The sequence below is a fragment of the Scophthalmus maximus genome, chromosome 9, assembly GCF_022379125.1.
Source record: "Scophthalmus maximus strain ysfricsl-2021 chromosome 9, ASM2237912v1, whole genome shotgun sequence".
In the NCBI taxonomy this organism is placed as follows: domain Eukaryota; kingdom Metazoa; phylum Chordata; class Actinopteri; order Pleuronectiformes; family Scophthalmidae; genus Scophthalmus; species Scophthalmus maximus.
In genome coordinates, this window is record NC_061523.1 from 11,363,484 (window position 1) to 11,384,799 (window position 21,316).

A 21,316-nucleotide genomic window follows, 5' to 3' on the forward strand; every position below is an offset into this window, starting at 1 on the left:
TAATTGTGGTTTAAAAGAAGTGTGTGAGCAGTTGCTATCACAATATTTGCAGTTTTCAATGGTTTCCACGCAAATCCTTGCTTGCCATAGTAAATTAGGGGGAAAAAACTACCTAAGTGCTTTTTATTCATATTTTGCAACACAAAGAATTAATAGGATTAAATACTTTGAGTGGAATTAATGGCAGGCTTATGAAAAGAGAAAAGGGATAATGCAGTGGGAGGCTGTGAAATAAAGCTGAGTCAGGTTTCTTTTATTTGTGTGCCATGTTTCAGCTTCAGTTGGTCCAAGCTGTTTTGGTGCGGGTGGAATTTTTGATTTATTATTGTTTACACACGTGTCACTCGTGCCATTGAATTGTGTATCTGTGCAAAACTTTAAGTCATAGACTCAAGTTGTTTGGAAGGCCAACCACTCAAAGTTTTAACTGTAGTTGCGGTCGATTAGATCAGCATCACGTGGCACCAGATCATGATGAAACTTATCATAAAAAATACTACTTACTCACTTTGCCCACCAGATTCTGAGGTATAAGAGGATTTAATGAAAAACATGTTGAGCTGGATTTATGTGTCACATTTCAAGTGAATCAGACTCATGGTGGCTCTTGTTTATTGGGAAGCACATGATCATTTCCAGCTATTGGTCCAAGTTTCATCTTTCCAGCTCATTGTAACAGCCTGTTTTGCTAAACCTGCTTCACGCATGCCTGCACTTCCTGATAAAACAGGCAGAATTATGAACTTGCATGTCTCAAGAAACAAAATATATTGTAGTTTTTTAACTAATTAATACATTAACAAATAGTGTGACATATTTTCATTAGTTTAAAAAAGTATATCTCTCATTTAGTTAATCACAATGTTATTTGCTTTAGTACAATGACTATGAACATTTATACTGTAAGATTTTTTTTTATCACTCATTAATTACAGGTCATTTTAATAGCCTAATTAACATTAAGTGTCCTCTCTAGGTCCCAGAGGGCAACACAATAGGTAGACAAATTTGAAAATGCAGGGTGAACTAAAAAGTACTTCCATCCATTTGAGCTATATGAACTGGGATAGATCTGAAAAATTGTTCTCCAAAATAAGTCACCTTTCTTTATCCAGACCTCGCTATAGTTTTACTATGGTGTGTTATGGTAGGATGCCCTGCAGTGCATAATGACCCTGTTATTTTAAGAATGGGCTTCTTATTTGGTATTTTTTGGATACCAAGTCCAAATAAAAACATCTCTCTTCCACTGTGCAGGGTAAAGATCATTGTCCCTGGAGTCTGTCCATTGATCATTTCTCTCCCTCTCCCTCTTCTCTCTGTCTGCCTGCCTGCCTGCCTGCCTATCTGTCAGTCTGTCAGTCCACCTGTCTGTGTGTCTGTCTGTCAGTCCACCTGTCTGTGTCTCTGTCTGCCTGCCTGCCTGCCTGTCTGTGTGTCTGTCTGTCAGTCCACCTGTCTGTGTGTCTGTCTGTCAGTCCACCTGTCTGTGTCTCTGTCTGCCTGCCTGCCTGCCTGTCTGTGTGTCTGTCTGTCTGCCTTTTCTGTCTGTAAGATGCCTCATTAACAGCTGCAGACATTGAAGCCTCCTTGCTGAGCAGCTGTATGAACAATGACGTAAGAGGCGCCAATTTCTGAGGTTTTGATGAGCACCATTTGTCCACTGCTAATACACACTTGGCCTGAGCTGAATGTCATTAAAGGATGTCGTGTAGTTTATCGAATGCTCTCTTTTTCCCCGTCCTTTGAATCCCTAAACTTTAGCCCTCCAGCACACAAGCAGTTGCAGTTGCGCGGCCGTGACCGGCAGGTGGCGCTGCGTGTCGCAAACAGATCGTCGCTGCTGCTGACTCGCTCTGTTCTCCATTTTGTAGGCAATGTTGTTCCTGGAGGTTAGCGCCTACTTTCCTAATGGCTAGCAGCGAGCCAGCGTAGCTCAACCAGTTTAACGCGGTTTGCATGACAATTTACAGGCAGACTCGGGGGGGGGGGGGGGGGTGTTGGGGGGGGAGGACCGGGAACTCGTAAACACACTCGGCGTTGCGTGATTTTTGTCGTGTTGTCCCGTCATGCAGGTCGGACACGACGCGGCGAGGAGACACGTTAACAAACATTGAGTCGGTGTGTCGCACTGTGGACTGCCACTTTCAACCAAAACAATGTTGACAAGCGACCTGCGGACACACGTCAACAACCAGCCATTCCGAGGGTAAATATGAGCTTTCATACACATTTCACTTGATACACACGTTGGACAGAAAGCACTGTTACACACGCCACGTTGGATGTGCAGTTATAATGGCTATTTTAGCCAGAAGGCTAACATTACTGTCAACGACACCCGATGGAAATGGGAATGTATGCACATAGCCACTGTGCCTGTTAGCCACGTTGCTAACTAGCATGTCAGCAGTTAGCAACAAACAACGTCAGCATGTAAATGTTAGACTTGTGTTAACACCGCGGCTCTCTGTGCACGGTGTGTGGTCCAGCCCGTGCCGTGTGTGTCTGTGTCAGTCACACTGTACACGGTGGACGAGGCCGTCATGCGCTCGTGCAATTATTATAGTATTGGGAATAGCTACCGCAGTTAGCTTCCCGAAGCTGCGTTAGCTACCATGGGCGCGCAGGAGGGAGGGGGGGGGGGCGTGCTTTACAACTTTAAAACTTTAACAGTGACTTAAATTTAGATACCTGCGCTGTGCATGTGCACAACCTGAGCCGCGTTTTAAGTTTCATTGCATTGTAGGGAGCCTCGTTTTTCAGCACGTCTGCCAATCCCTCTTTTGTGAGTTTAAACATGGTTGCCATGCAAGCTCATGTGTTGCTGCTTTCTGTCTGTTTCCCCACCAAAATGTGAAGATGGACAAATGTGGCGTGAAGAAGATCAAGTATGGAAGAGATGACCATCTAAGCAAACTAGTCTACACTGAAAGCCCTGAGGAGGGAGGTCTGTTGAAAGTGGCTTCTCACAGCCCCTTGATGCAGCCTGGACAGGTACCTAACGGCCTCAGCAACAGCCCCCTTCCAGAGGAGCTCACCCCCGTCTCTGTCACCTCCACCCTAGGCCGCTTGTTGGAAGACCCACAGCCCAGGGGCCTGAGCAAAGACCAGAGGCCCCAGCAGCAACAGTTCCTCCAGACGTCCACTACGTTTGGGCGTCAAACCTTGGGGGAAAACTTGCCCCAATTGGAGGCCAGTTTAGCTGCCATTACCCAGTCCTCTATGGATTCACTTATTGGGGGATCAGATCCCAATTTCTTCCACATGAAAACAGAGGATTTCTCCATGGATAAAGGAGACCAGGATCCCATTGACTTCGATCATGCATTTGATCATATTGGGAAAGATGTGGACGTGCACCAAAAGTTGTTCAGTGACAACACTCTGGACCTGCTCCAAGACTTTGAGCTCACTGGGTCCCCCTCAGATTTTTATGTAGGGGATGATGCTTTCCTGTCCACTCTAGCAGAAGATTCAATGCTTGGTGATGTTGGCTCGGAGAGGGACACAAAGCCTGCCGGGGTTGAGAGCAGTAATGGCAGTGGTGCCACCTCTGTCCCTCTCAATGGCAGCATTACGGCAAGTCCAGATCAGTCCAGCTCTAGCATATCCACAGTTGCCCCCCAAACCTCTACTACCACTTTGTCTGCATTGGTGAAGCAAGAAAAAGATTCTGGCTTCATTCAGCTCTGCACCCCAGGTGTGATCAAACAGGAGAAGACGTCTGTCGGCCAGAGTTACTGCCAGATGAGTGGCACGTCCTCCACAGGCATGTCCAGCGCTACCCCTATTTCCATCTGTGGGGTCAGCACTTCAGGAGGACCGAGCTACCACTTTGGAGTCAACCTCAGCAGCGGTGAAGCTCAGCAGCATAAGGATCAGAAGCAAGTGTCCAAACTGTGTCTCCCAGTGACGACCATCAGTGGAGCCTGGAACAGAGTCCAAGGTGTTGCGGACTCCTCGGTAATGCAGAGGGCCAGTGAGTCTTTCTCAAGCGCTCCCTCCTACCCCACCAGCTTTGCAAGGTAAGAAATAAAGGAAGTACTCTGCTGTGAAGTCTGACCTGCTATTTCATTTTAGCCTCAATAACTTCATCAGTAATGTTTTATTTAAACCTCCCTTGTATCACCAGGCATTAATGATCTTGGCTGGTGTTTGACCAGAGGTGTTAGTCATATTCTTTGCAACAAAGCTGTAACCGCCAGATGATTTGAAATAAGCCAGAGCAGGACCTTAATGCAAATTCCCCAAATCTTTGTGCTAAATTGAATAAATGTAGTTCACCTGAGAAATGTCAACCTGAAGAAGCTTTGTACTGGCTGATACTCGCTAACAGGGTGGATGTCATGAATCAAAGGGTTGGGTCTGCTGGGTATTTGTTTAACCCACTTTTTGGTCCACCTGCTAAAATCCTGTGTGTTAGGAAATGGTTTCATTGTTATAATTGGTACTCTGAAAGTTCATGTAACATGAGTCCGCTCAACAAAGGTTCAGAACATGGTCTTAAAAAAACATCGGAGTTGTTGCACTTACTTCTGCTATTTATAGTTTACCTAGGGCAGCCTCTGTTGTCAGGTTTCACAAATCAAACATATGTGATTCACAAAGTTGGTGGTGTAAGTGGTGTTCATGCATACGCATAAAGGAGTGACAGGGTAAGAGTTTGTGCCAAACAGGCAGCCCCCAAGGCATTGACAGATAAAGTGCAGGATATTTAGCACATGTTGGAAAATATTGATCTGTGGGTAAATCCAAACAGTGCAGTGGAAAAAAAGCAAAGAGACAACACATTAAAACAGAGATATAATTATTAGATCTGAGCAAAAATCTATAGAAAAAAATAAAAATAGTTATTCATCAAAAGCCAAAAGTTGTATTCTATCAATTTATGTTGAATTATATTTAGGGCTTAACATGTTAGGTAACCTACAGTGGTTATGGAAAGCGAGACGAAATGTCTGCAATCATTTATGTGTTGCCTTTTAGCAAAAACACTTTGACCTATACAATATTTCTCATATAATGGAAAGAAAAATCCTTGCATGTTTTTTTGATACGTCACTATGTTCGTTGACCTGATGTTTTTGTCAATATCTTCCGTACGAATCCCTTGCTCCCTCACAGTTGATGAATTAGGTGGTCGATGTTTTGGAGTAGCCTGAGCAAAACTTGCTCTTAGCAGGTTTGGTTTGTGGTGCAGGTTATCCGCTTGATTTAAAATCAAGGGATCATCCTGAAATAATAATGCCTCTGTTAACTCTTATGTCAGATAGTTAATACACTATCGACTGCTTGGTGAGACTGGCTCGTGTGTTGCACAGGCCGTGGCTGCAGCAAAGAAATGCCGTAAAAAATAATAATATAAAAACAGGGGAATTCCATGTTTATCCATGACACACATTTAATCTCTTTTTCTCTCTGATTGGACAAGTCTGAGCCTTTGTGTGTTTATCAGATGTCCCAACTACAATGTGTCATCGACAGTTTTCCTAGTAACCCAGATTGCTTATTTATTACTTTGATCATTGTATCTCTTTTACTGTTTGGTTTCGTAGCCTGTTGGCCTCGTCTCACAGAAGAATCCAGTCGGGGGGGGGGTTAAAGAGGTAATTTTGGGCAGATCGCTTCAATTCCTCCTGCTGTCTTCTGCCAAAAATAAACCTGAGATGTGCACTTTCTTTATTTGAAGCAGAATAGTCCCCAAGGAGCTGGGGAGACTGCCCATTTTCAAAAGAGGGATGAATGAATTGTCGCCTTTAAAGAATGATCTGGCCTGTACTGTCAGAAGGAAAGTCTTCTAGCGTAGAGAAGAGTGAAAAGGGCTGCTTGTCCCACTGACTTACTCATGTGATTTTGCTGATTCTTAATTTTATGCTGTGATTGCTTTCCAGTGCGCTCCCGTTCAGATTAATCTAGAGTCCAGTCAAAGTTTGGCCTCCACCCAGCCCCACAAAGTGTCTTTTGTAGTGTTACGACTTAGCTGCCCTGTGGTCTTTATGGGTCCAGCTATAAACATGGCTTTGGGGCCCAGTTGTGGAGCAGCTCGATAGAAAGTCTTGGCCAACTCTAAGATGTCTGACAGAATCATGCCCATCTCGTTAACAGTATTGGACGGGGAGTGATAAGCTCAAAGATTGGCATGCAGGAGTGTGTCATGTAATGAGGGCCCAGGGGAAGTTGTGTTTGTATTGTTTGTCCAAATGATGATGATGAGCTTCACAAATGTCTGACAGTCATCTTAATGCCTGGTGACCATGAACAGTTAGGGAGAGGCACGCGATGCACCTGATTTTTATTTCACGTGTGGCTTTAGTCACACGTGAAATGTACACACACACACACACACACACACACATGCGTGCCTTTAAGCATAGGATTATGTCCATGCATATGGTGTTACCTCAGATCATTTTGTGTGGTCGTGTGACTGTATGGATAAGGCTTATTGGTGTTTAAGCTTAGCATGTCTGTACGGTGGCCATTCGTCTTTGTGTGACATTTAGTCGTTTGAAATCAGATGAACACTGACTTGTGGTGGCCAAGGCTCTTGGCATCAGGTCCTCCAGCCACACAGGCAGCGCTGCCTCTTCTTCTTCCTGCTGTGGCTGAGGAACTCTCACACCACCGAGTTCCTGACCTGCCTCAGCCTTTAAGTTTGCTCATTTGCATTTTATCATAACATAACCAGTTGTTGCGCAGTGCTTTGATTTTCCAAATATAGGCTGTTCATTTACTGCATCACAGTTTTATGATCTGACTCAGTTTCATTGTCTGACACACTGGTTACACAATGGAAGAGGCTTCACCTAGTGAAACATTCCTATTTTGGGAAATGCACACCCTCATTATGAAAATGATGTGGCATGAACCAATTAACATCGAGTTGCAGTGAATGAAAAAAAATGATGCATACATAATTCTTCTGGTAGATAACATGGCGGCTCATTCGGTTGCCCTGCATTATGTAACCTTTGTTTTTACCGTGGCATTTCCTCCTCTGCCTATGATTGGCCCGGCCCACAGTGAGTAGTCTGTGAGTCAGATGTATTGGATTAGCCATAAATCCTCCTGCTGACTTTAGTCTTTGCCAGGGCTTTGCACTTGAATATGGAGTAGCTAACCAGGGCATTTTGGGGGCATGCCCCTTTCTGAAAAATGTAGGTCATAATGGCCAATTACAAAACAATTTTGGGCATCTGGGATAAGTTTTGGTCACATCAACATCTTCCACATTTGACAGAGCCCAGTTATATTGACAGCGTTGCCTGTTTAAGTGTGTTTTCAGTTTCTCTCAAAGATAACACAATGTAAATTAAGACAATTAATATATTTGTGTATGTAAAATACAGCATTTTTTGTGGAATTTTTAATGCCTACTGGGCAATCTCCAGGTTGCTTCCATGTGTGTTTTCCAGAGCAGCCCATCTAATGAGCATGTCTATTCAATCAATTCAATTCTTCATGTGTTTTGCCATCAGTTGTTGCTAATATTATCATACATAACACAGCTGGTGGGTATGGAAAGCTCTGCCTGTTCCCAATTCTCTTTCTCGGGCCTCATGTGTCATTTTATCTATATGGATTATGTTTGTGAGTAACAGACAGCTCAGGCTTTTTCACACAAATAAAAGGTGTTTTATTCAGGTTTTCACTGATTTTAATTCATTGAAGTTCATAACTTCATCTCAATTTTTCTATTAACCAATCGCATTACCTTCTTATATAGGTAAGTAGGTACTGTATGGGGCCAAATCAAATGGTGCCTGTGCAAGTTGAAGAGCACATTTGATGGTTAAACTCCAGACAATTTCACACATGAGAATAGAGTCAACTTTGGGAACTGGCTCTGACGCATTGCTGAATGAAACATAGGAGAGAATCCACTTGAAAACTAGCATGGCACTCAGCATACTTCTGCCAAAGGTTAACAATCCTACACACGATTGTCTAGTTGTTAATGTAGAAATATAAAAGTGGTCTTTATTAGTCATAAAACATAGTTAAACAAAGTTGGGAAAAATTGTGGATCTGCCCCTTAATAGACATCCTCACCAAAACCTAATGGGTTCTTCCCAGGTCTTCCCAGTTCAAAGCCACATTCCACAACCATGTTGGTGGAAAACGGTTTAGTAGTTAAGTCTTTGCATAATCCTGCCAACAAACAAAACAACCAACAGCCTTGAGTGGTGGAGGTAAAAAGCTCTCGACCAACCCTGTGCTGTGGAAAAGCGTTTTTCTCTCCCTTCTGTTGCAGCTAATGCTTTTACAATCTCCTCACTGTCATCAGTGTGCCGCAGTTCCATGGTGGAGATACTCAGCCATGGTGTTGACTGCTTTCGTATCATTTTAAAATAATAGACATGTTAAAAGGGTTAAGAGGGTTAGGGTTAGTTATTATTATTTTTCATTGGACAGGCTTTTTTCACCATGCTTTATAGTAGAGATGGTTCGATGAGTAGTTTGTTAAACTATATATATATTTATATATATATTAGTCTCAGCTCTCAGTCTTGGCTCTGAGTAATGTTTGGTCAAAGTTGCTATTCAGTACAGTCTTGCTCTGTCACACCCCTCACACCTCGCTCTCTCTCGTCCCCTGCCTTTGCTTCCTGCAGCCAAGGGCAGAGACCTTGACTGTCAGCAGAAGTTTTCAGCAGCTGTAAATAAACTTTTATGATCTTGCTTGTGTGTATGTGACATGCAGGTCTTTGGGCCCTGTGTATTATGCAGGAGTGTGTAGGTGTGTGCGTGTGTATACATGTGGTTGTTTCATGAGCAGCACAGTGGCAGGCGGACCATACAGCTCTGCCATGAAGCTCTCACTCTCCTCTGACCTACTTTCCCTCCCGCCTCCCCACAGCTGGCGTCGAGTGAACGCACCAGATCAAATGCCAGCCATTCCAATCGTTTTCGCATTATTACCGCATTCCCCTGAAACCACGTTCTTGTTTTTTTTGTATGTATTTTGTTTTTAGTTTTGGCACGGAATAGACTCACAAAAACTCCCCATATTGAGGTCAAGTGCATATAGATCAGTCCTTGTTTTATTTGTGCCTTTATTCTTACTTCTGTGTGCAGTTACTGAGTCAGCACAATAAAACTTTGGGAGTGGGTTCCTCCCTCATCCTGCTGTATCCAGCAGTTATGCACACAGGAGCAGTAGCAAGCCTTCAATTCATTTTACAGGCCAAGAAACCACCTACACACAGTCACTGACAGCTCCTATTATGGAAACTAATATGGAAACTCAAATCCTTTGGGTTTTGTGTTGTTGTTTTTTTGTGCTTAGCCATGGGTTTGGTTTCTTCCTAAAGCCAAGCTGTAGTTGCTGCTTGGAGTTATTGAAACAGGTTTGTCAATACAGCATGGATGAGGAGACAATAGCTCCTTGCAGACAGTGACACCAAGGCAGGAATCACATGTCTCGCTTATTAACCAAAACAATGTTCATAAAAACACAAGCTCCAAAGGACGGGTAGGTGACAATTACAAGGAAAAATCTGAATAAATGTGCCAAGAATAGTAACAAATGTAATGTAGATGCCTCCACACAGGGCACAAAGAATCAATGAAAGGTTAAATGAGTGTGTAAATAATATTACCATATGGCCTCACCAGATCTAAACCTTTCTAAACAACTATGGGAGATTTTGAATTGACGTGTTTGACCAGCTCCTTTGGAATTACATCCATTTTCGGTCAATTCTGTACCTCGGTTACCAAGGTTCTGTGTCCTTTAGTCAGTGTGGTGGATTGTAAGGGTGGTGAAAGAGCATATTCTATGAATGACTCCCATACTGAAGACTGGGCTCATGTTCACCTAGTTTTTTCTTCTTCCAGGTAACAGTGATCCTTTCTGACCTCCGCCTCAAAAGGGTTTAAGTTGCTTAACCCTGAACCATACCTTAAACATAGTCCACGGTTCATTACAGCATTCTTTTTTCTATTCTTAACCACTGTGTTTAGTTTTTGCCTGAAATGGTAGGAAAAAATTGCATGAAAACATGTAATCCATTTATCCATGTTTGGAGCTGCTGTCGGGCAATAGGGTTAGACGGTGCACTCCACTGTAATCCAAACACGTAATGAGGGAATATCATTCAGAAGAATGTTGGTCATGCATAGAGTTGAGTGTTTTCCCGACTGTTGCCTGTGGCGGGGCTGGGTGGCCCTAGTCGTGGCCATAGCACTAGCAGGTCTCCTGCTGTTACAGCTGAACCCTCTGTCAAACAGAGAATAACAGGCTTTGAGCCCTTATTGAGCCAACCTCACAGTTGCAGTGTTTCCATCAGAATTAGATGGGCTCTCATATGCACCCAAGTGACAGGTACACAGAGAGGGCAGGTGTTGTACCTGTAAAAGTTTTTAATTTTTTTTTGACGGCTCACAACTGCGGCGGGACCTCTGCTGGTGCCGCCGATGGTCAGTCCGACAATGTCAGACGGGTCAATGTGTTTGAGAGGGAGATCAAGAGCGAACGCGGGGTTGCACATTTGTATAATCACACAACTGCGCAAAACCCTTATTGTAGATCTTTATGAGAAGTGCAAACTAATATTCAGAACAACATACAGCAAGACAAATTAGACCATGGGGCCTTCCACAGTCTTGGTAATTTATGGGACCCTGGCTGTCAGAGTGAAAATACTACTCCTCGCTCTACAAGACTGATAATGGTCGGGTTGTGAACGAGTAAATAAAAATGCCCACTTAATTTAACTCCACACAATCTTGTAGCAGTGGGATCATGATCAAACTGTCCAATTTCCATCTGTGTACAACGGCAAAATACTTATGCGGCTAAAAACCTAAAAGAAATTTTATGTTGGTTTTTCCTTTAAGTCATTGCCCATTGTATTGTATTAATTTGCTGTGACAGCATGACGTATGTGAAGTGAAGTTGTATGTTGGATGTTATATATACATACTGTCTGTTTTCATTGGACGGCCCAGGAGGTGGATATTTAAGAGAAGTCCAGCCCAGTCTTTGGTCAAACAGACCCGGCCTCTCCTCTCCCGTATAGAAGCTGTGTTGTTGTTCCGCTTGCAAGCACGATTCAGAGCGTGCCGGCCAGTTCCCCTTTTCTATTTTAGTTTCTCTTACCTCAGGGAAGAAGAACTTCCTTCTACTTCTCCTCTCCAGGCTCAAAGTTTTGATAAAGATGAGGAGACATTCCCATATCAGTGGCAGTGATAATCATTGCAGTAACAAAAAAGTCAGATTTTAAGCATGCAGGCAGCCAGACAGATTTTTGTGGAGAGCGTTACTCTATAATTTTCAGTTTTATATGGGGCCTGGGCCTCTCCACATGTGAGTGGGAATGGGAACTGAGAGCTGGTTCCAAATTTTCTGAACCTTCATAATCTTATACCTTGTATCGATGCGGCATGTTCTGCTTTTTTTTTCTGATAGTAGTATTTTAACTTATGAGTCAACGCTGCTTGAAACTTGCAACATGGTAAAGAGGTTGAAAATGTCCAATGCATGGCATGATATCAAAAAGACGGATGACAACAGTGCAATATCTGTAAAAAAAAAGAAATTCAATTCATGTAACGGGGAAACACCAGAAATGATGTGAACTTCTTGCTACGCCAGTGCCACATAGGCTCAAATTCCAGGAATGCCATGTAATTGACACAATGCACAAGTGCCACTGCTTCCCAACCAAGCATCCCGTCTGTTACTGAGGGTACACTCTTATTTTTAGCTCCGCGAAGACGGACTCCAAAGATTTTCTTTTTGACTAGGAAAACCTACATCGGTGTTTCCCAGACGTCGGTTTTACTGCTACAGTAGATCAAGGTAGATAAAACCACTCAGTTTCAATTTAGGCAATTCTAAATTTAGAAGTTCTTATTTCTTGTCAAACTAAATATAATTTTGGCCTCACTCTGTGGGAAACACTATAAATATGAACAGCAGTTTCTTGTACATGAGTCACATGCGCTCCTTTATCTTACTCTGTTTCTACAATGTGTTCAGAATCGGAGATGATACAATCGTTATGTTGGCGCTGAAAACTTGTGTAGGTCTTATTTTTTCCCCCAAATGAAATTTGAATCGTACTGATAAGCAGATTTTATCCATTCCCGTCCCTACATGTGAGCCAGGGACATCCAGATGATTGTTCTTATTTTGTCTGGTATGGATGTGGAATCAATGCACAAGCGGAAGATAATCAATCGCACCCAAAAAATATATAGCTGGAAATTCCAATCATATAGCCTCTAGCAGCTGTTTGTCTGAAGTGACAGAGAGGCTGCAGTATGAAGAAAGGGGGCCTGCCAAGCTGCTCGTGACACTCACGGCCAAAAGGGATTATGGATTGTTAAGTAGGGCACTGGGCCACCAGCATTATCGTAAGTGCGTTAAATGGCTCGACTCATTCTATCCCAGGCAGATTGTTCGATCTCCAGCAGACACGATCGGTTAACTTTCTTAGCACAGCTCTCGTTGAAGTCGAGGGCCATCTTGGGGTGTCTGCACCTTTTGTGCTGTGGCTGAGCACTGACCGATAGTGAACTCTGAGGGAATGCGAGAACTTCCTGTTGATGGCGAGCGCACACTTCGGCAGATGGTTTCAAAAAGAGGAAGTTCAGTCTCTCCACAACACTTTGCAGCTCTGATTGGTGTTTGCCTGATGATCCTCACAAACGATGTGGAGCTTGTCTTATGGTTTAGTTGAACACCATCAGCTAATTTCCATATTTCAGGTTTTTTTTAGAAACTGCTGGAAAACGTCACTTCAAGCTTATGTTTGTTGTTTGCAATGAATAGCAGCTGCCGTAATCTGATTTGAACCAGTAGCCTAAAGCTTTCGAATAAAGCTGTCCTGTTGACATCCCAGTGGACCAGTAAAAGACAAACTGGCTCCCCTCCCCCACACCCTCTGACATCATCATCATCACTCATTATCGTCCTACGTCCACCCTGCTGGTCACTACACCCTCCTTTTGTGTATGCGTGTCTGTGTGTGGGTGTGTTCTTATTGGCAGTGTGTTAAGGAAACCCCACATAAATCCGTTTGAGACAGATGGCATACCGGTTTCATCAATGCAGGGCCACAGCTTTTCTATTAATTATATTTACTGTATGTACCATCACCCAGGCTGCTCCTGGTTCACTTATGGGACGCCTGTTGGCTGTGATCCAACAGCAGGCATTCAGACAAGCTTCAAATGACAACAATGAAACACTAGCGATATGAATAATATATATACACTAATGTAAAGAAAATTAGTGGAAATTGTGAACCATGATGACTCGTTATTGGAATATTGTCACGTAACAATTAAAGGCCAAGACAATGGCCTAAACAAATGGCCAAGACAAATTAGACTAAACAATAGTTTAATTTTTTTTTAATTATTCTCCATTGTAAAACAACAATTTTTTTCTCACAGACCTTTCTTATGACTGACCCCAAAAGAGTGTTATTTGCTTTCTGTGTATTCAGTTTTCTGAATTTGTTTCTTTTGGTGAGTTAGTGATTAAAATGATTTCCATTTCAAAAAACAAATATTTGATTTTCACTGCAGCTATTAAATATTAATTAAATTGTGCACACAATGTGGCCTGTGATTTGCTTCAACAAACATCTCGGTTGTATCTACCAAAAGTAAATCAAAACCAAGTTGTTCTTGGAAACGTTTCGTGAAATGTCTCAGCAGAATGTGATCTTGGCAGTGATATTTATTTGAATGTGTTGCTGTTTGCTGTGGATGTGTCTTCTCGGTTAAATCTGAACGCTTCTTGACTTGATGCTTTGATGTTTCACTCAGGTTTTCCCATTGTGCTGTGCTCACTTACTCCTGGGGCCGGTCCTGCTTTTAATGCTAATACCATATTGTATAATAACTAAGAGTAAACTTGGTTCAGAGCAGCTCTTATAAAATGAAATAGTTTGTTTTTATTGTCTTGGCAGACGTGTGGACACATGGACAGACGCAGTTGCTGCTCTTCTCCGGCTCAATTTCCTCTGTGTGGGCGTTGTTTTTGTTGCTGTGGCCACTGGGTTAGTGAGGGGGTGTGGACCTCTGGCCACTGGCTGCAGCAAAGCCTGATGTCCTCTTGTGGCTGTTTTGAAAAGTGCATCTCTAACCACAGTTGTCTGCGTCTGGAAACGTTTGTGGTTGAATAAAAAGGGGAAGTGCTGTTTTTTTGTGACAGCCGCTGGATTTAGGATGGGACCACAGGTCGTCATACAATTTAGGATGTTAAAGGCCCAAACGGGCACAATGGGACGTACTTTTCTTCCCTCGTGAATGAAGGCAAAGTTGAGGAATATCGAGCACAAGAGAGACATTGACTCTAATGAGAACATATGCACGTGTAGGATATCTGTGTAGTTTGTTTATTTAAAGTTTAAGTGCAGAGTTTTAAGTGTGAACATACAGGCAAACTCTTAAAACTGAGAGGATGCTTTCTCAAGTAGGAGCAGGCAGTATAAATGATGTGGAAAGGACTCTGTCTGAGGAGCTATGTGAATTGCAGACATTACAGAGCAACAATTTTAGCAGACAGTAGAAGTCAAGATACAATGCTACATTTTTTTTTTGTAAAATGTATGTTTTTACAGTAAAAGAGAGAATATTCCTGACATTTCCCCGCTACCTCTGTCTGCACCCTCCGCCCTTCAGTTTGACCTCCAGACAGGAAGGGGGAATCGCCACATCCTCAGTGCAGGCAAAGAGCGGCACTCACAAAATCTGCCTGGTGTGTTCGGACGAGGCTTCAGGCTGCCACTACGGCGTCCTCACCTGCGGCAGCTGCAAAGTCTTCTTCAAGAGAGCGGTGGAAGGTATGAAGCCACACAACATCATTCAGTCTTCGTGTCACACAGGTTCATTTAAGGCTGGAGTCATTATGGTTTGTTGGCGGCATGATGATTACATATTAATAGGTTATATATACAGCTAATTAGTGTTATTCCCCTGAAACTTTTCTAAAACGCTGAAGGTAAATAACAGATGAATCCTTCTCCTCTTTGTGCTTCAGGCCAGCACAACTACCTGTGTGCTGGGAGGAATGACTGCATCATTGACAAGATCAGGAGGAAGAACTGCCCGGCCTGCCGCTTCCGCAAGTGTCTGATGGCAGGCATGAACTTGGAAGGTATATATACTAACCACACAGCTATCGCCAAATAGTGTACTGTTGATTGGTAGGATTCACTATCTCTTTCTGACATGTAACCCGGCTCTGCGCGTTCACCGTTGTCATCTCTTCTCCAGCACGCAAAACCAAGAAGTTGAACCGCTTAAAGGGCACCCAGCTGAGCAACCCACCCGGGGTGACAATGACTCCACCAGTTGAAGCGTGCTCCCTGGTACCCAAGTGCATGCCTCAACTCGTCCCCACGATGCTGTCCCTGCTGAAGGCCATCGAGCCCGACACCATCTTCGCCGGCTACGACAGCACCCTGCCCGATACCTCCACCCGCCTCATGACCACCCTGAACAGGCTGGGCGGCCGACAGGTCATCTCCGCTGTCAAGTGGGCCAAAGCTCTGCCAGGTTAGCAGACAGTGAATGCAAACTATATGTAACTATGTAAAGTGAATGATGTGACACAGTTAAATTAGTTTTAAAATATTGTAGTTATAACATGGAACACAGATGTGCCGTATTCGTCTTCTCTCTCCATGTAACGACATGTGGGCACATGTCAACTTTATCAGATGTACTGTTCTCATTGTTTAGTATTTCAGACATTGTGTTACACCACAAAATCTAGTTCACACCAATCATCACAGTTCATTCTGACAGGGAACCAGTGTCTAAACTGACCCACTGAGCTCAGCCATCGGTCCACAGCAGAGACAGCCCTGTGCACTGACAAATGGATCACGACAACATTGGTTCAGAGCAGTGACCTCATCATCATCATTGTTGTTGTGAACCATTTTGTTGAAAAAACTAAAATATAGGCTGCTTGAGCTGGACACTAATATTCACACGTGGTCCCCAATACATTTCTTGGATCACAAACTTCAATTTTTCAGTCGACACTGAATTGAAGATTAAGGTGCACATTTTGACAAATATTATTTTTTTCAAAATGGGCCATTTTGTATTTATGTCAACCAGAATCTGTTTCTATAAAATGTCTCCAATACCAAAAGTTTGACCTGCTGAAAATTACATTTGTCCAACACTTTGACTCTCGTGGTTTGTCGGTTGAAGTATTCCCACGTTCTTCCCCTCAGGTTTCAGGAACCTGCACCTGGATGACCAGATGACGCTGCTGCAGTGCTCGTGGCTCTTCCTCATGTCCTTCGGTCTGGGCTGGAGGTCTTACCAACAATGCAACGGCAACATGCTCTGCTTCGCACCGGACCTCGTCATCAATGAGTATGTGTTGTTTCATTTACACATTTTTTGTCATATATATACGACAAAAAATGTGTTTAAAATAAAATAAAAGCCCTACAGTATATTCTCCAATTGAAATCATGTATCATTGTTGCATGTTGAGATGAAACAATATGAAAATGTCATGACAAAAACTTTCATGGTTATTGGTATTATCATGGTCCTGAGAAATGTGGAAAAGTAAAGACACACACTGAGATTAATAATTATTGATGGATGGATGTACTTTATTCAAAACTAACAGTTTTATATTATTATAGTTATCATTACTATGATTAAAAAAGAATGAGACATTTCTAATATAATGAAATGAATGGGGATTACACTACAGTTCTTTTTAACGTAAAACAAACAAAAAACATCATTGTCTACTGTGTGGATGATGCTGGCATCTGAATTATGAAAAAAATACATTTACTGAGTATTGTTGACATGCTGTGCTTCTTGTGTTTCCCCATTTCGCAGCGATGTTCGCAAGGTAACCAATCTGGGATCAGGTTTCACTCTACACTGGTCTAAATCCCAAAATATGACCACACTCTAAGACTTGGGCCTCAGGAATTTGACCATGCCAGTGTTGCCTGTATTGTTAAAATGAACATATATAACATATATAATACCATGGCCTGATAAATGGAGTCTTCACTTGCACTTGCCGAAGCATTCATGTGTATTCATGTCCACCAGCAGCTCTCTGCTCTGTGTTGTGTATCCCAAGAATCAAACTGTGCCAGCTGTCATCAGTATTCATCATCCATCATCCTTTTTATAGACGACATGACTCCACTTGTAAACGGCGCTCTGAGTGTAGTTAGCAGTCGGCACATCCACCATACTTAGGGCTGTAATCAGATTGTTAGATGCCAGATTGTTATATTTGCATTTGATTATGGCAGCTGTAATCAAACATTTCTTTCTCTCGTGTTTGTTCAAGTTTAATTCCAATGTGGTTTCATGAATAATTGCCACACATCCGGCATTAATGTTGCTGATTCGTCGCTTTGATGAATTTTGTGTTCAGTTTGACTCAAATAAGGGAATTGAAACATTTTCCCAACCACCAGCATCAACAAACTAAAAAGACAGAATTTAATTTCTAGAAGAATGATTTAAAATGGAATCCATGAATTGTTGAACATTCCATCTACAGCTGAATTCAGGACTGCCTTTAGAAAAGAGTCTTGAATTCAATTTTACAAATTAGACTTAAACTTATTAGATTGATTTAATTTTTTATTACCTGGGTCTTGATTTCTCAATTTCACCACCAAAAGTCACCTCCAAATGTCTTTACTATTACGCAGTGCATATCGTTAGTCTATTTCCTGTTATGTTTGTGTTAAACTAATGCCTTTCTAGCCAGTCTGCTGGGTAGTTTATGAACATGGGGAAATGCCAGTTTAATGAAAAGTGGCTTAAGAATAACAAGTATATTTGGAACGAGTATTTTCACCCTAGGTGTGTGTTTCCGTTACAAGTTTTGTCTTAAATTTGATTTCAGTTGATATGAAAAGGTCTTAATAGGTTGAAATTGTTTATAGCTGTAGACACCCTGATGTTACAGGAAGCATAAAGCAGCCATGACAGAAAGGAGAATCGCTCACATGCTGTTTTAACCAGACCTGTCTGATTCCACCAGGGACCGGATGAAGCTGCCCTACATGGCCGACCAGTGTGAGATGATGCTGAAGATTTCCAGCGAGTTTGTGCGGCTGCAGGTTTCCCACGACGAGTACTTGTGCATGAAAGTCCTGCTGCTGCTCAGCACAGGTCAGTCTCTTCTCTCACACACACACACACACACACACACACACACACACACACCTTCCTTCCCTATCACACGCGTGCAAGGTGGTGCTGCAACCATGCAATCATTATTAAACCCATCACACCATTTCCAATACTGGCCACAGGCGCTGGTGTATAATGTTGATGAATCACACCAATGCACTCACCCAACGCATTATCTGACGAGCAATTATCATAAATAGGAATTCTATCTTAATTGTCTGCCTGGTTAGACACGGAAAAACACACACCCAGACTTACAGACTGTCCACAGAGGTATACAACTGATCCAGCTAATGTGATGCAGGAGTCATTACATGGGCAGAGTCTATCATTCAAAATATATTTACAACCATTTAAGAGCAGGTAGCTGAACACACCCTGAAGTGTGCATTCTTCTTCAGGGTGTGCTTCTTCTGTTTTGGCAGTTTTGTGATACTACTACAATTGGGATTGGGAGTATATGCATTAGTTACTGGACATTTACTATAATTTAAAATGTAAATTATGACAGTCCACCTTTGCAATTTTAAAGCTGGAAGTGTTACGTGTTAAATGCCAAAGTATTGGCATGAAAAAATCCTCGCTGTCTGGCACAGTACAAAAGATTCCTTCTCTCTGTCCCCGACGTTGAACCTGCAGTGCCAAAAGACGGTCTGAAGAGCCAGGCGGTGTTTGATGAGATCCGGATGGCCTACATCAAGGAGCTGGGGAAAGCCATTGTGAAGCGCGAGGAGAACTCCAGCCAGAACTGGCAGCGTTTCTATCAGCTCACCAAGCTGCTGGACTCCATGCACGAGGTACGGATGGTGTGACATCAGCGCTGCATGTTATCAGCTGCAGTCTGCAAACCACTGTCTGTGTTTAATCTGATTAGTGTGTTTAAAGCATTCAGGTGGTTTAAAAGAAATAGTTTTTAAGTTGCAACAAATGGCCTCATAACCATCCAGCCCTGTGCACGATTGAAAAAACCTTTATTAATGCACAATGTTTTTGCTTTGCATCTTTTTATATATAAGTTTTTGAAATTGCCAAACCATGTGCAAGTCTTTGATGTGAACTTGGTCGTCCTCTGTGTGTCTGCAGATGGTTGGAGGGCTGCTGAACTTCTGCTTCTACACCTTTGTGAATAAATCCCTGAGCGTGGAGTTCCCGGAAATGCTGGCGGAGATTATCAGCAACCAGCTACCAAAATTCAAGGCCGGGAGCGTCAAACCTCTGCTCTTCCACCAGAGATGACTTTGCCCCGTAACAGACACAATGCCTTAAAAAAAATCCCACCTCACCACCTGTACCCCCCCTCCTCCCCACATACACCCTGCCACCCCCCTCTCTGTGGAGGGACAATGAAAGGACTGAGGATCTGAGGCTTGGAGCGAAGGATTTTATGCAACTTTGTGCGGTGGCTCACGGCTCTGGAGGGGACGAGAGCACCAAGCGAGGCTGGGAATGTTTGTGCAGAATCCAGACTGTGAGCACAGAGGTTCTGTTTCGTCGAGCAGTCGAAGATGTAGTGTATAACAACAAGTAGGAAATATTTGTAAGATAATCACACAGAGAAAAATAGGCTAACATCCACGTTGTCTCAGGTTTCTACACCTTCAAACGCAGAACAACATCTTAAATAGATGAAACAAAATATCTATGTACAGGTTCTGATAGTATTTTCTACATTTTCCAAGTGTAACAGTTTATACAGTTTTCCAGGTCGTTGTTACCTGGGAAGGTAACAAAGCTTAATCCATAATACGCTCTTGAGTAAGCTTCTAGACCGTATGTTCCTGTTTTAGTTTTTCTAGGAGGTCGTAACAAAATGTTTGTCCGTCGTATGGGGAAAATAGCTTTTTTTTTTCCCAATCCATTTAAAAAAGCATAATTCTGCTTTGCGATTCTGTTGGACTGTTAACCGAAAATTCATAGGATGATCTCTCCCACGAACCAACCTCTTCCAGGTTTACACAGGTCTTTTACAAAAGGGAAAAAAGAATATGTGCCTTTTTTGCTTCGAATATCATCTTTAGCCATTTTTCTTCCTACTTGTCCAACGGGTGCTTCTCTCTCGCCCCATCATGGTCTTCCTTCATCGTACGTCGATTGTACCTTTTAAAGTTTTCCTCTTTTTTTTCTCCCTTCTTCTTCTTCTTCTTCTTCCTATTCCAGTGATTGTGTTTGAATCTTTAGAAGTGGCAGCTGGGTCAGTCACCCGCGTGTCGAAATGATCCTTATTCTTAAGAAAAAATAATCAAAACCTGCCTCCTTTGACGCAAGCGCCCACACATTTAACTCCTCCACGTTTAAGTGCGATTCCAGCACTTAGTTCCCTGCGAAAGGCTTTAAAAGACTGTGAAGATAGGCGGTCTTTACTGAATACAGAACATTTTCTAATAGGAGATAGTCCACCATGTTTATTTTAGCGCCCCACTACTGTCCCCAATACACCAATAATGGAATGTGAGATTTTCGCGTCTACCAATCATAAATGTGAGGGCTTGTTATGTCATTTTTAATTCATCAGGAAAACTTTCATTCTGCCCTGGTTCAGACTGGTTGTTCAAAAACCCGTCCTTCATTTTTTTAAGTTGTTTTTACGACCTTGTTTTGTGGCAAAGATGATTCTTCTCTGACGGTTTGTCTACGCTCTTGTTAACCATCTGCTTTTAAAGGGCCAGTAAGCCATTTTAATCCATCGTCCGCTCGCTGTCAGTTCTGTGTGCGCGGTGGTGGAAAAAAAATCCGTTTTTTTTTTGGCACTGTGCAGTTTGTAAACATCTCTCCCCGACACCTTAAAGCTACAGTGTGTAATATTTAAAAGAATCCATAATTTTGTGTTCATACATGTATAATCAGCTGCAACAAAGAACCAATGTTTTTTCGTCAACTTTGAATGACTTAAATATAGTTACATTAGGTGGACCCAACCTCACACATAGGTCTCCATGTTTGCTACGTCGTGTTGTACTGCTTTCTGGTTCCACTGTGAAAAAATCTGTACCCCGACTGCCGGGGTCCGAGTTCCGAGGTGTAATGGAATGCAGCATTAAATACGGTTGCAGAAAACAGTCCAGAAAACGCCGTCTTCGGAAGTGGAATTAGCGGTGTGCGACCATAAAATGTCCCCTGTCGGAGGTTCAGTTGGTTGCGGTTTGCA

General features: G+C 42.7%; 1 protein-coding gene across 1 annotated transcript; it reads left to right on the top strand.

Annotated features, from left to right (window-relative positions):
- The first annotated feature begins 1,982 nt into the window (after window positions 1–1,982).
- On the top strand, window positions 1,983–20,992 carry nr3c1 (nuclear receptor subfamily 3, group C, member 1 (glucocorticoid receptor)). The gene is made up of 9 exons (XM_035649569.2): window positions 1,983–2,209; window positions 2,863–4,028; window positions 14,647–14,807; window positions 15,005–15,121; window positions 15,241–15,522; window positions 16,215–16,359; window positions 18,020–18,150; window positions 18,811–18,968; window positions 19,255–20,992. Exons 2-9 carry the CDS (start codon window positions 2,863–2,865, stop codon window positions 19,405–19,407), a joined length of 2,313 nt encoding a protein of 770 aa, XP_035505462.1. The 5' UTR covers window positions 1,983–2,209; the 3' UTR covers window positions 19,408–20,992.
- Window positions 20,993–21,316: the final 324 nt, after the last annotated feature.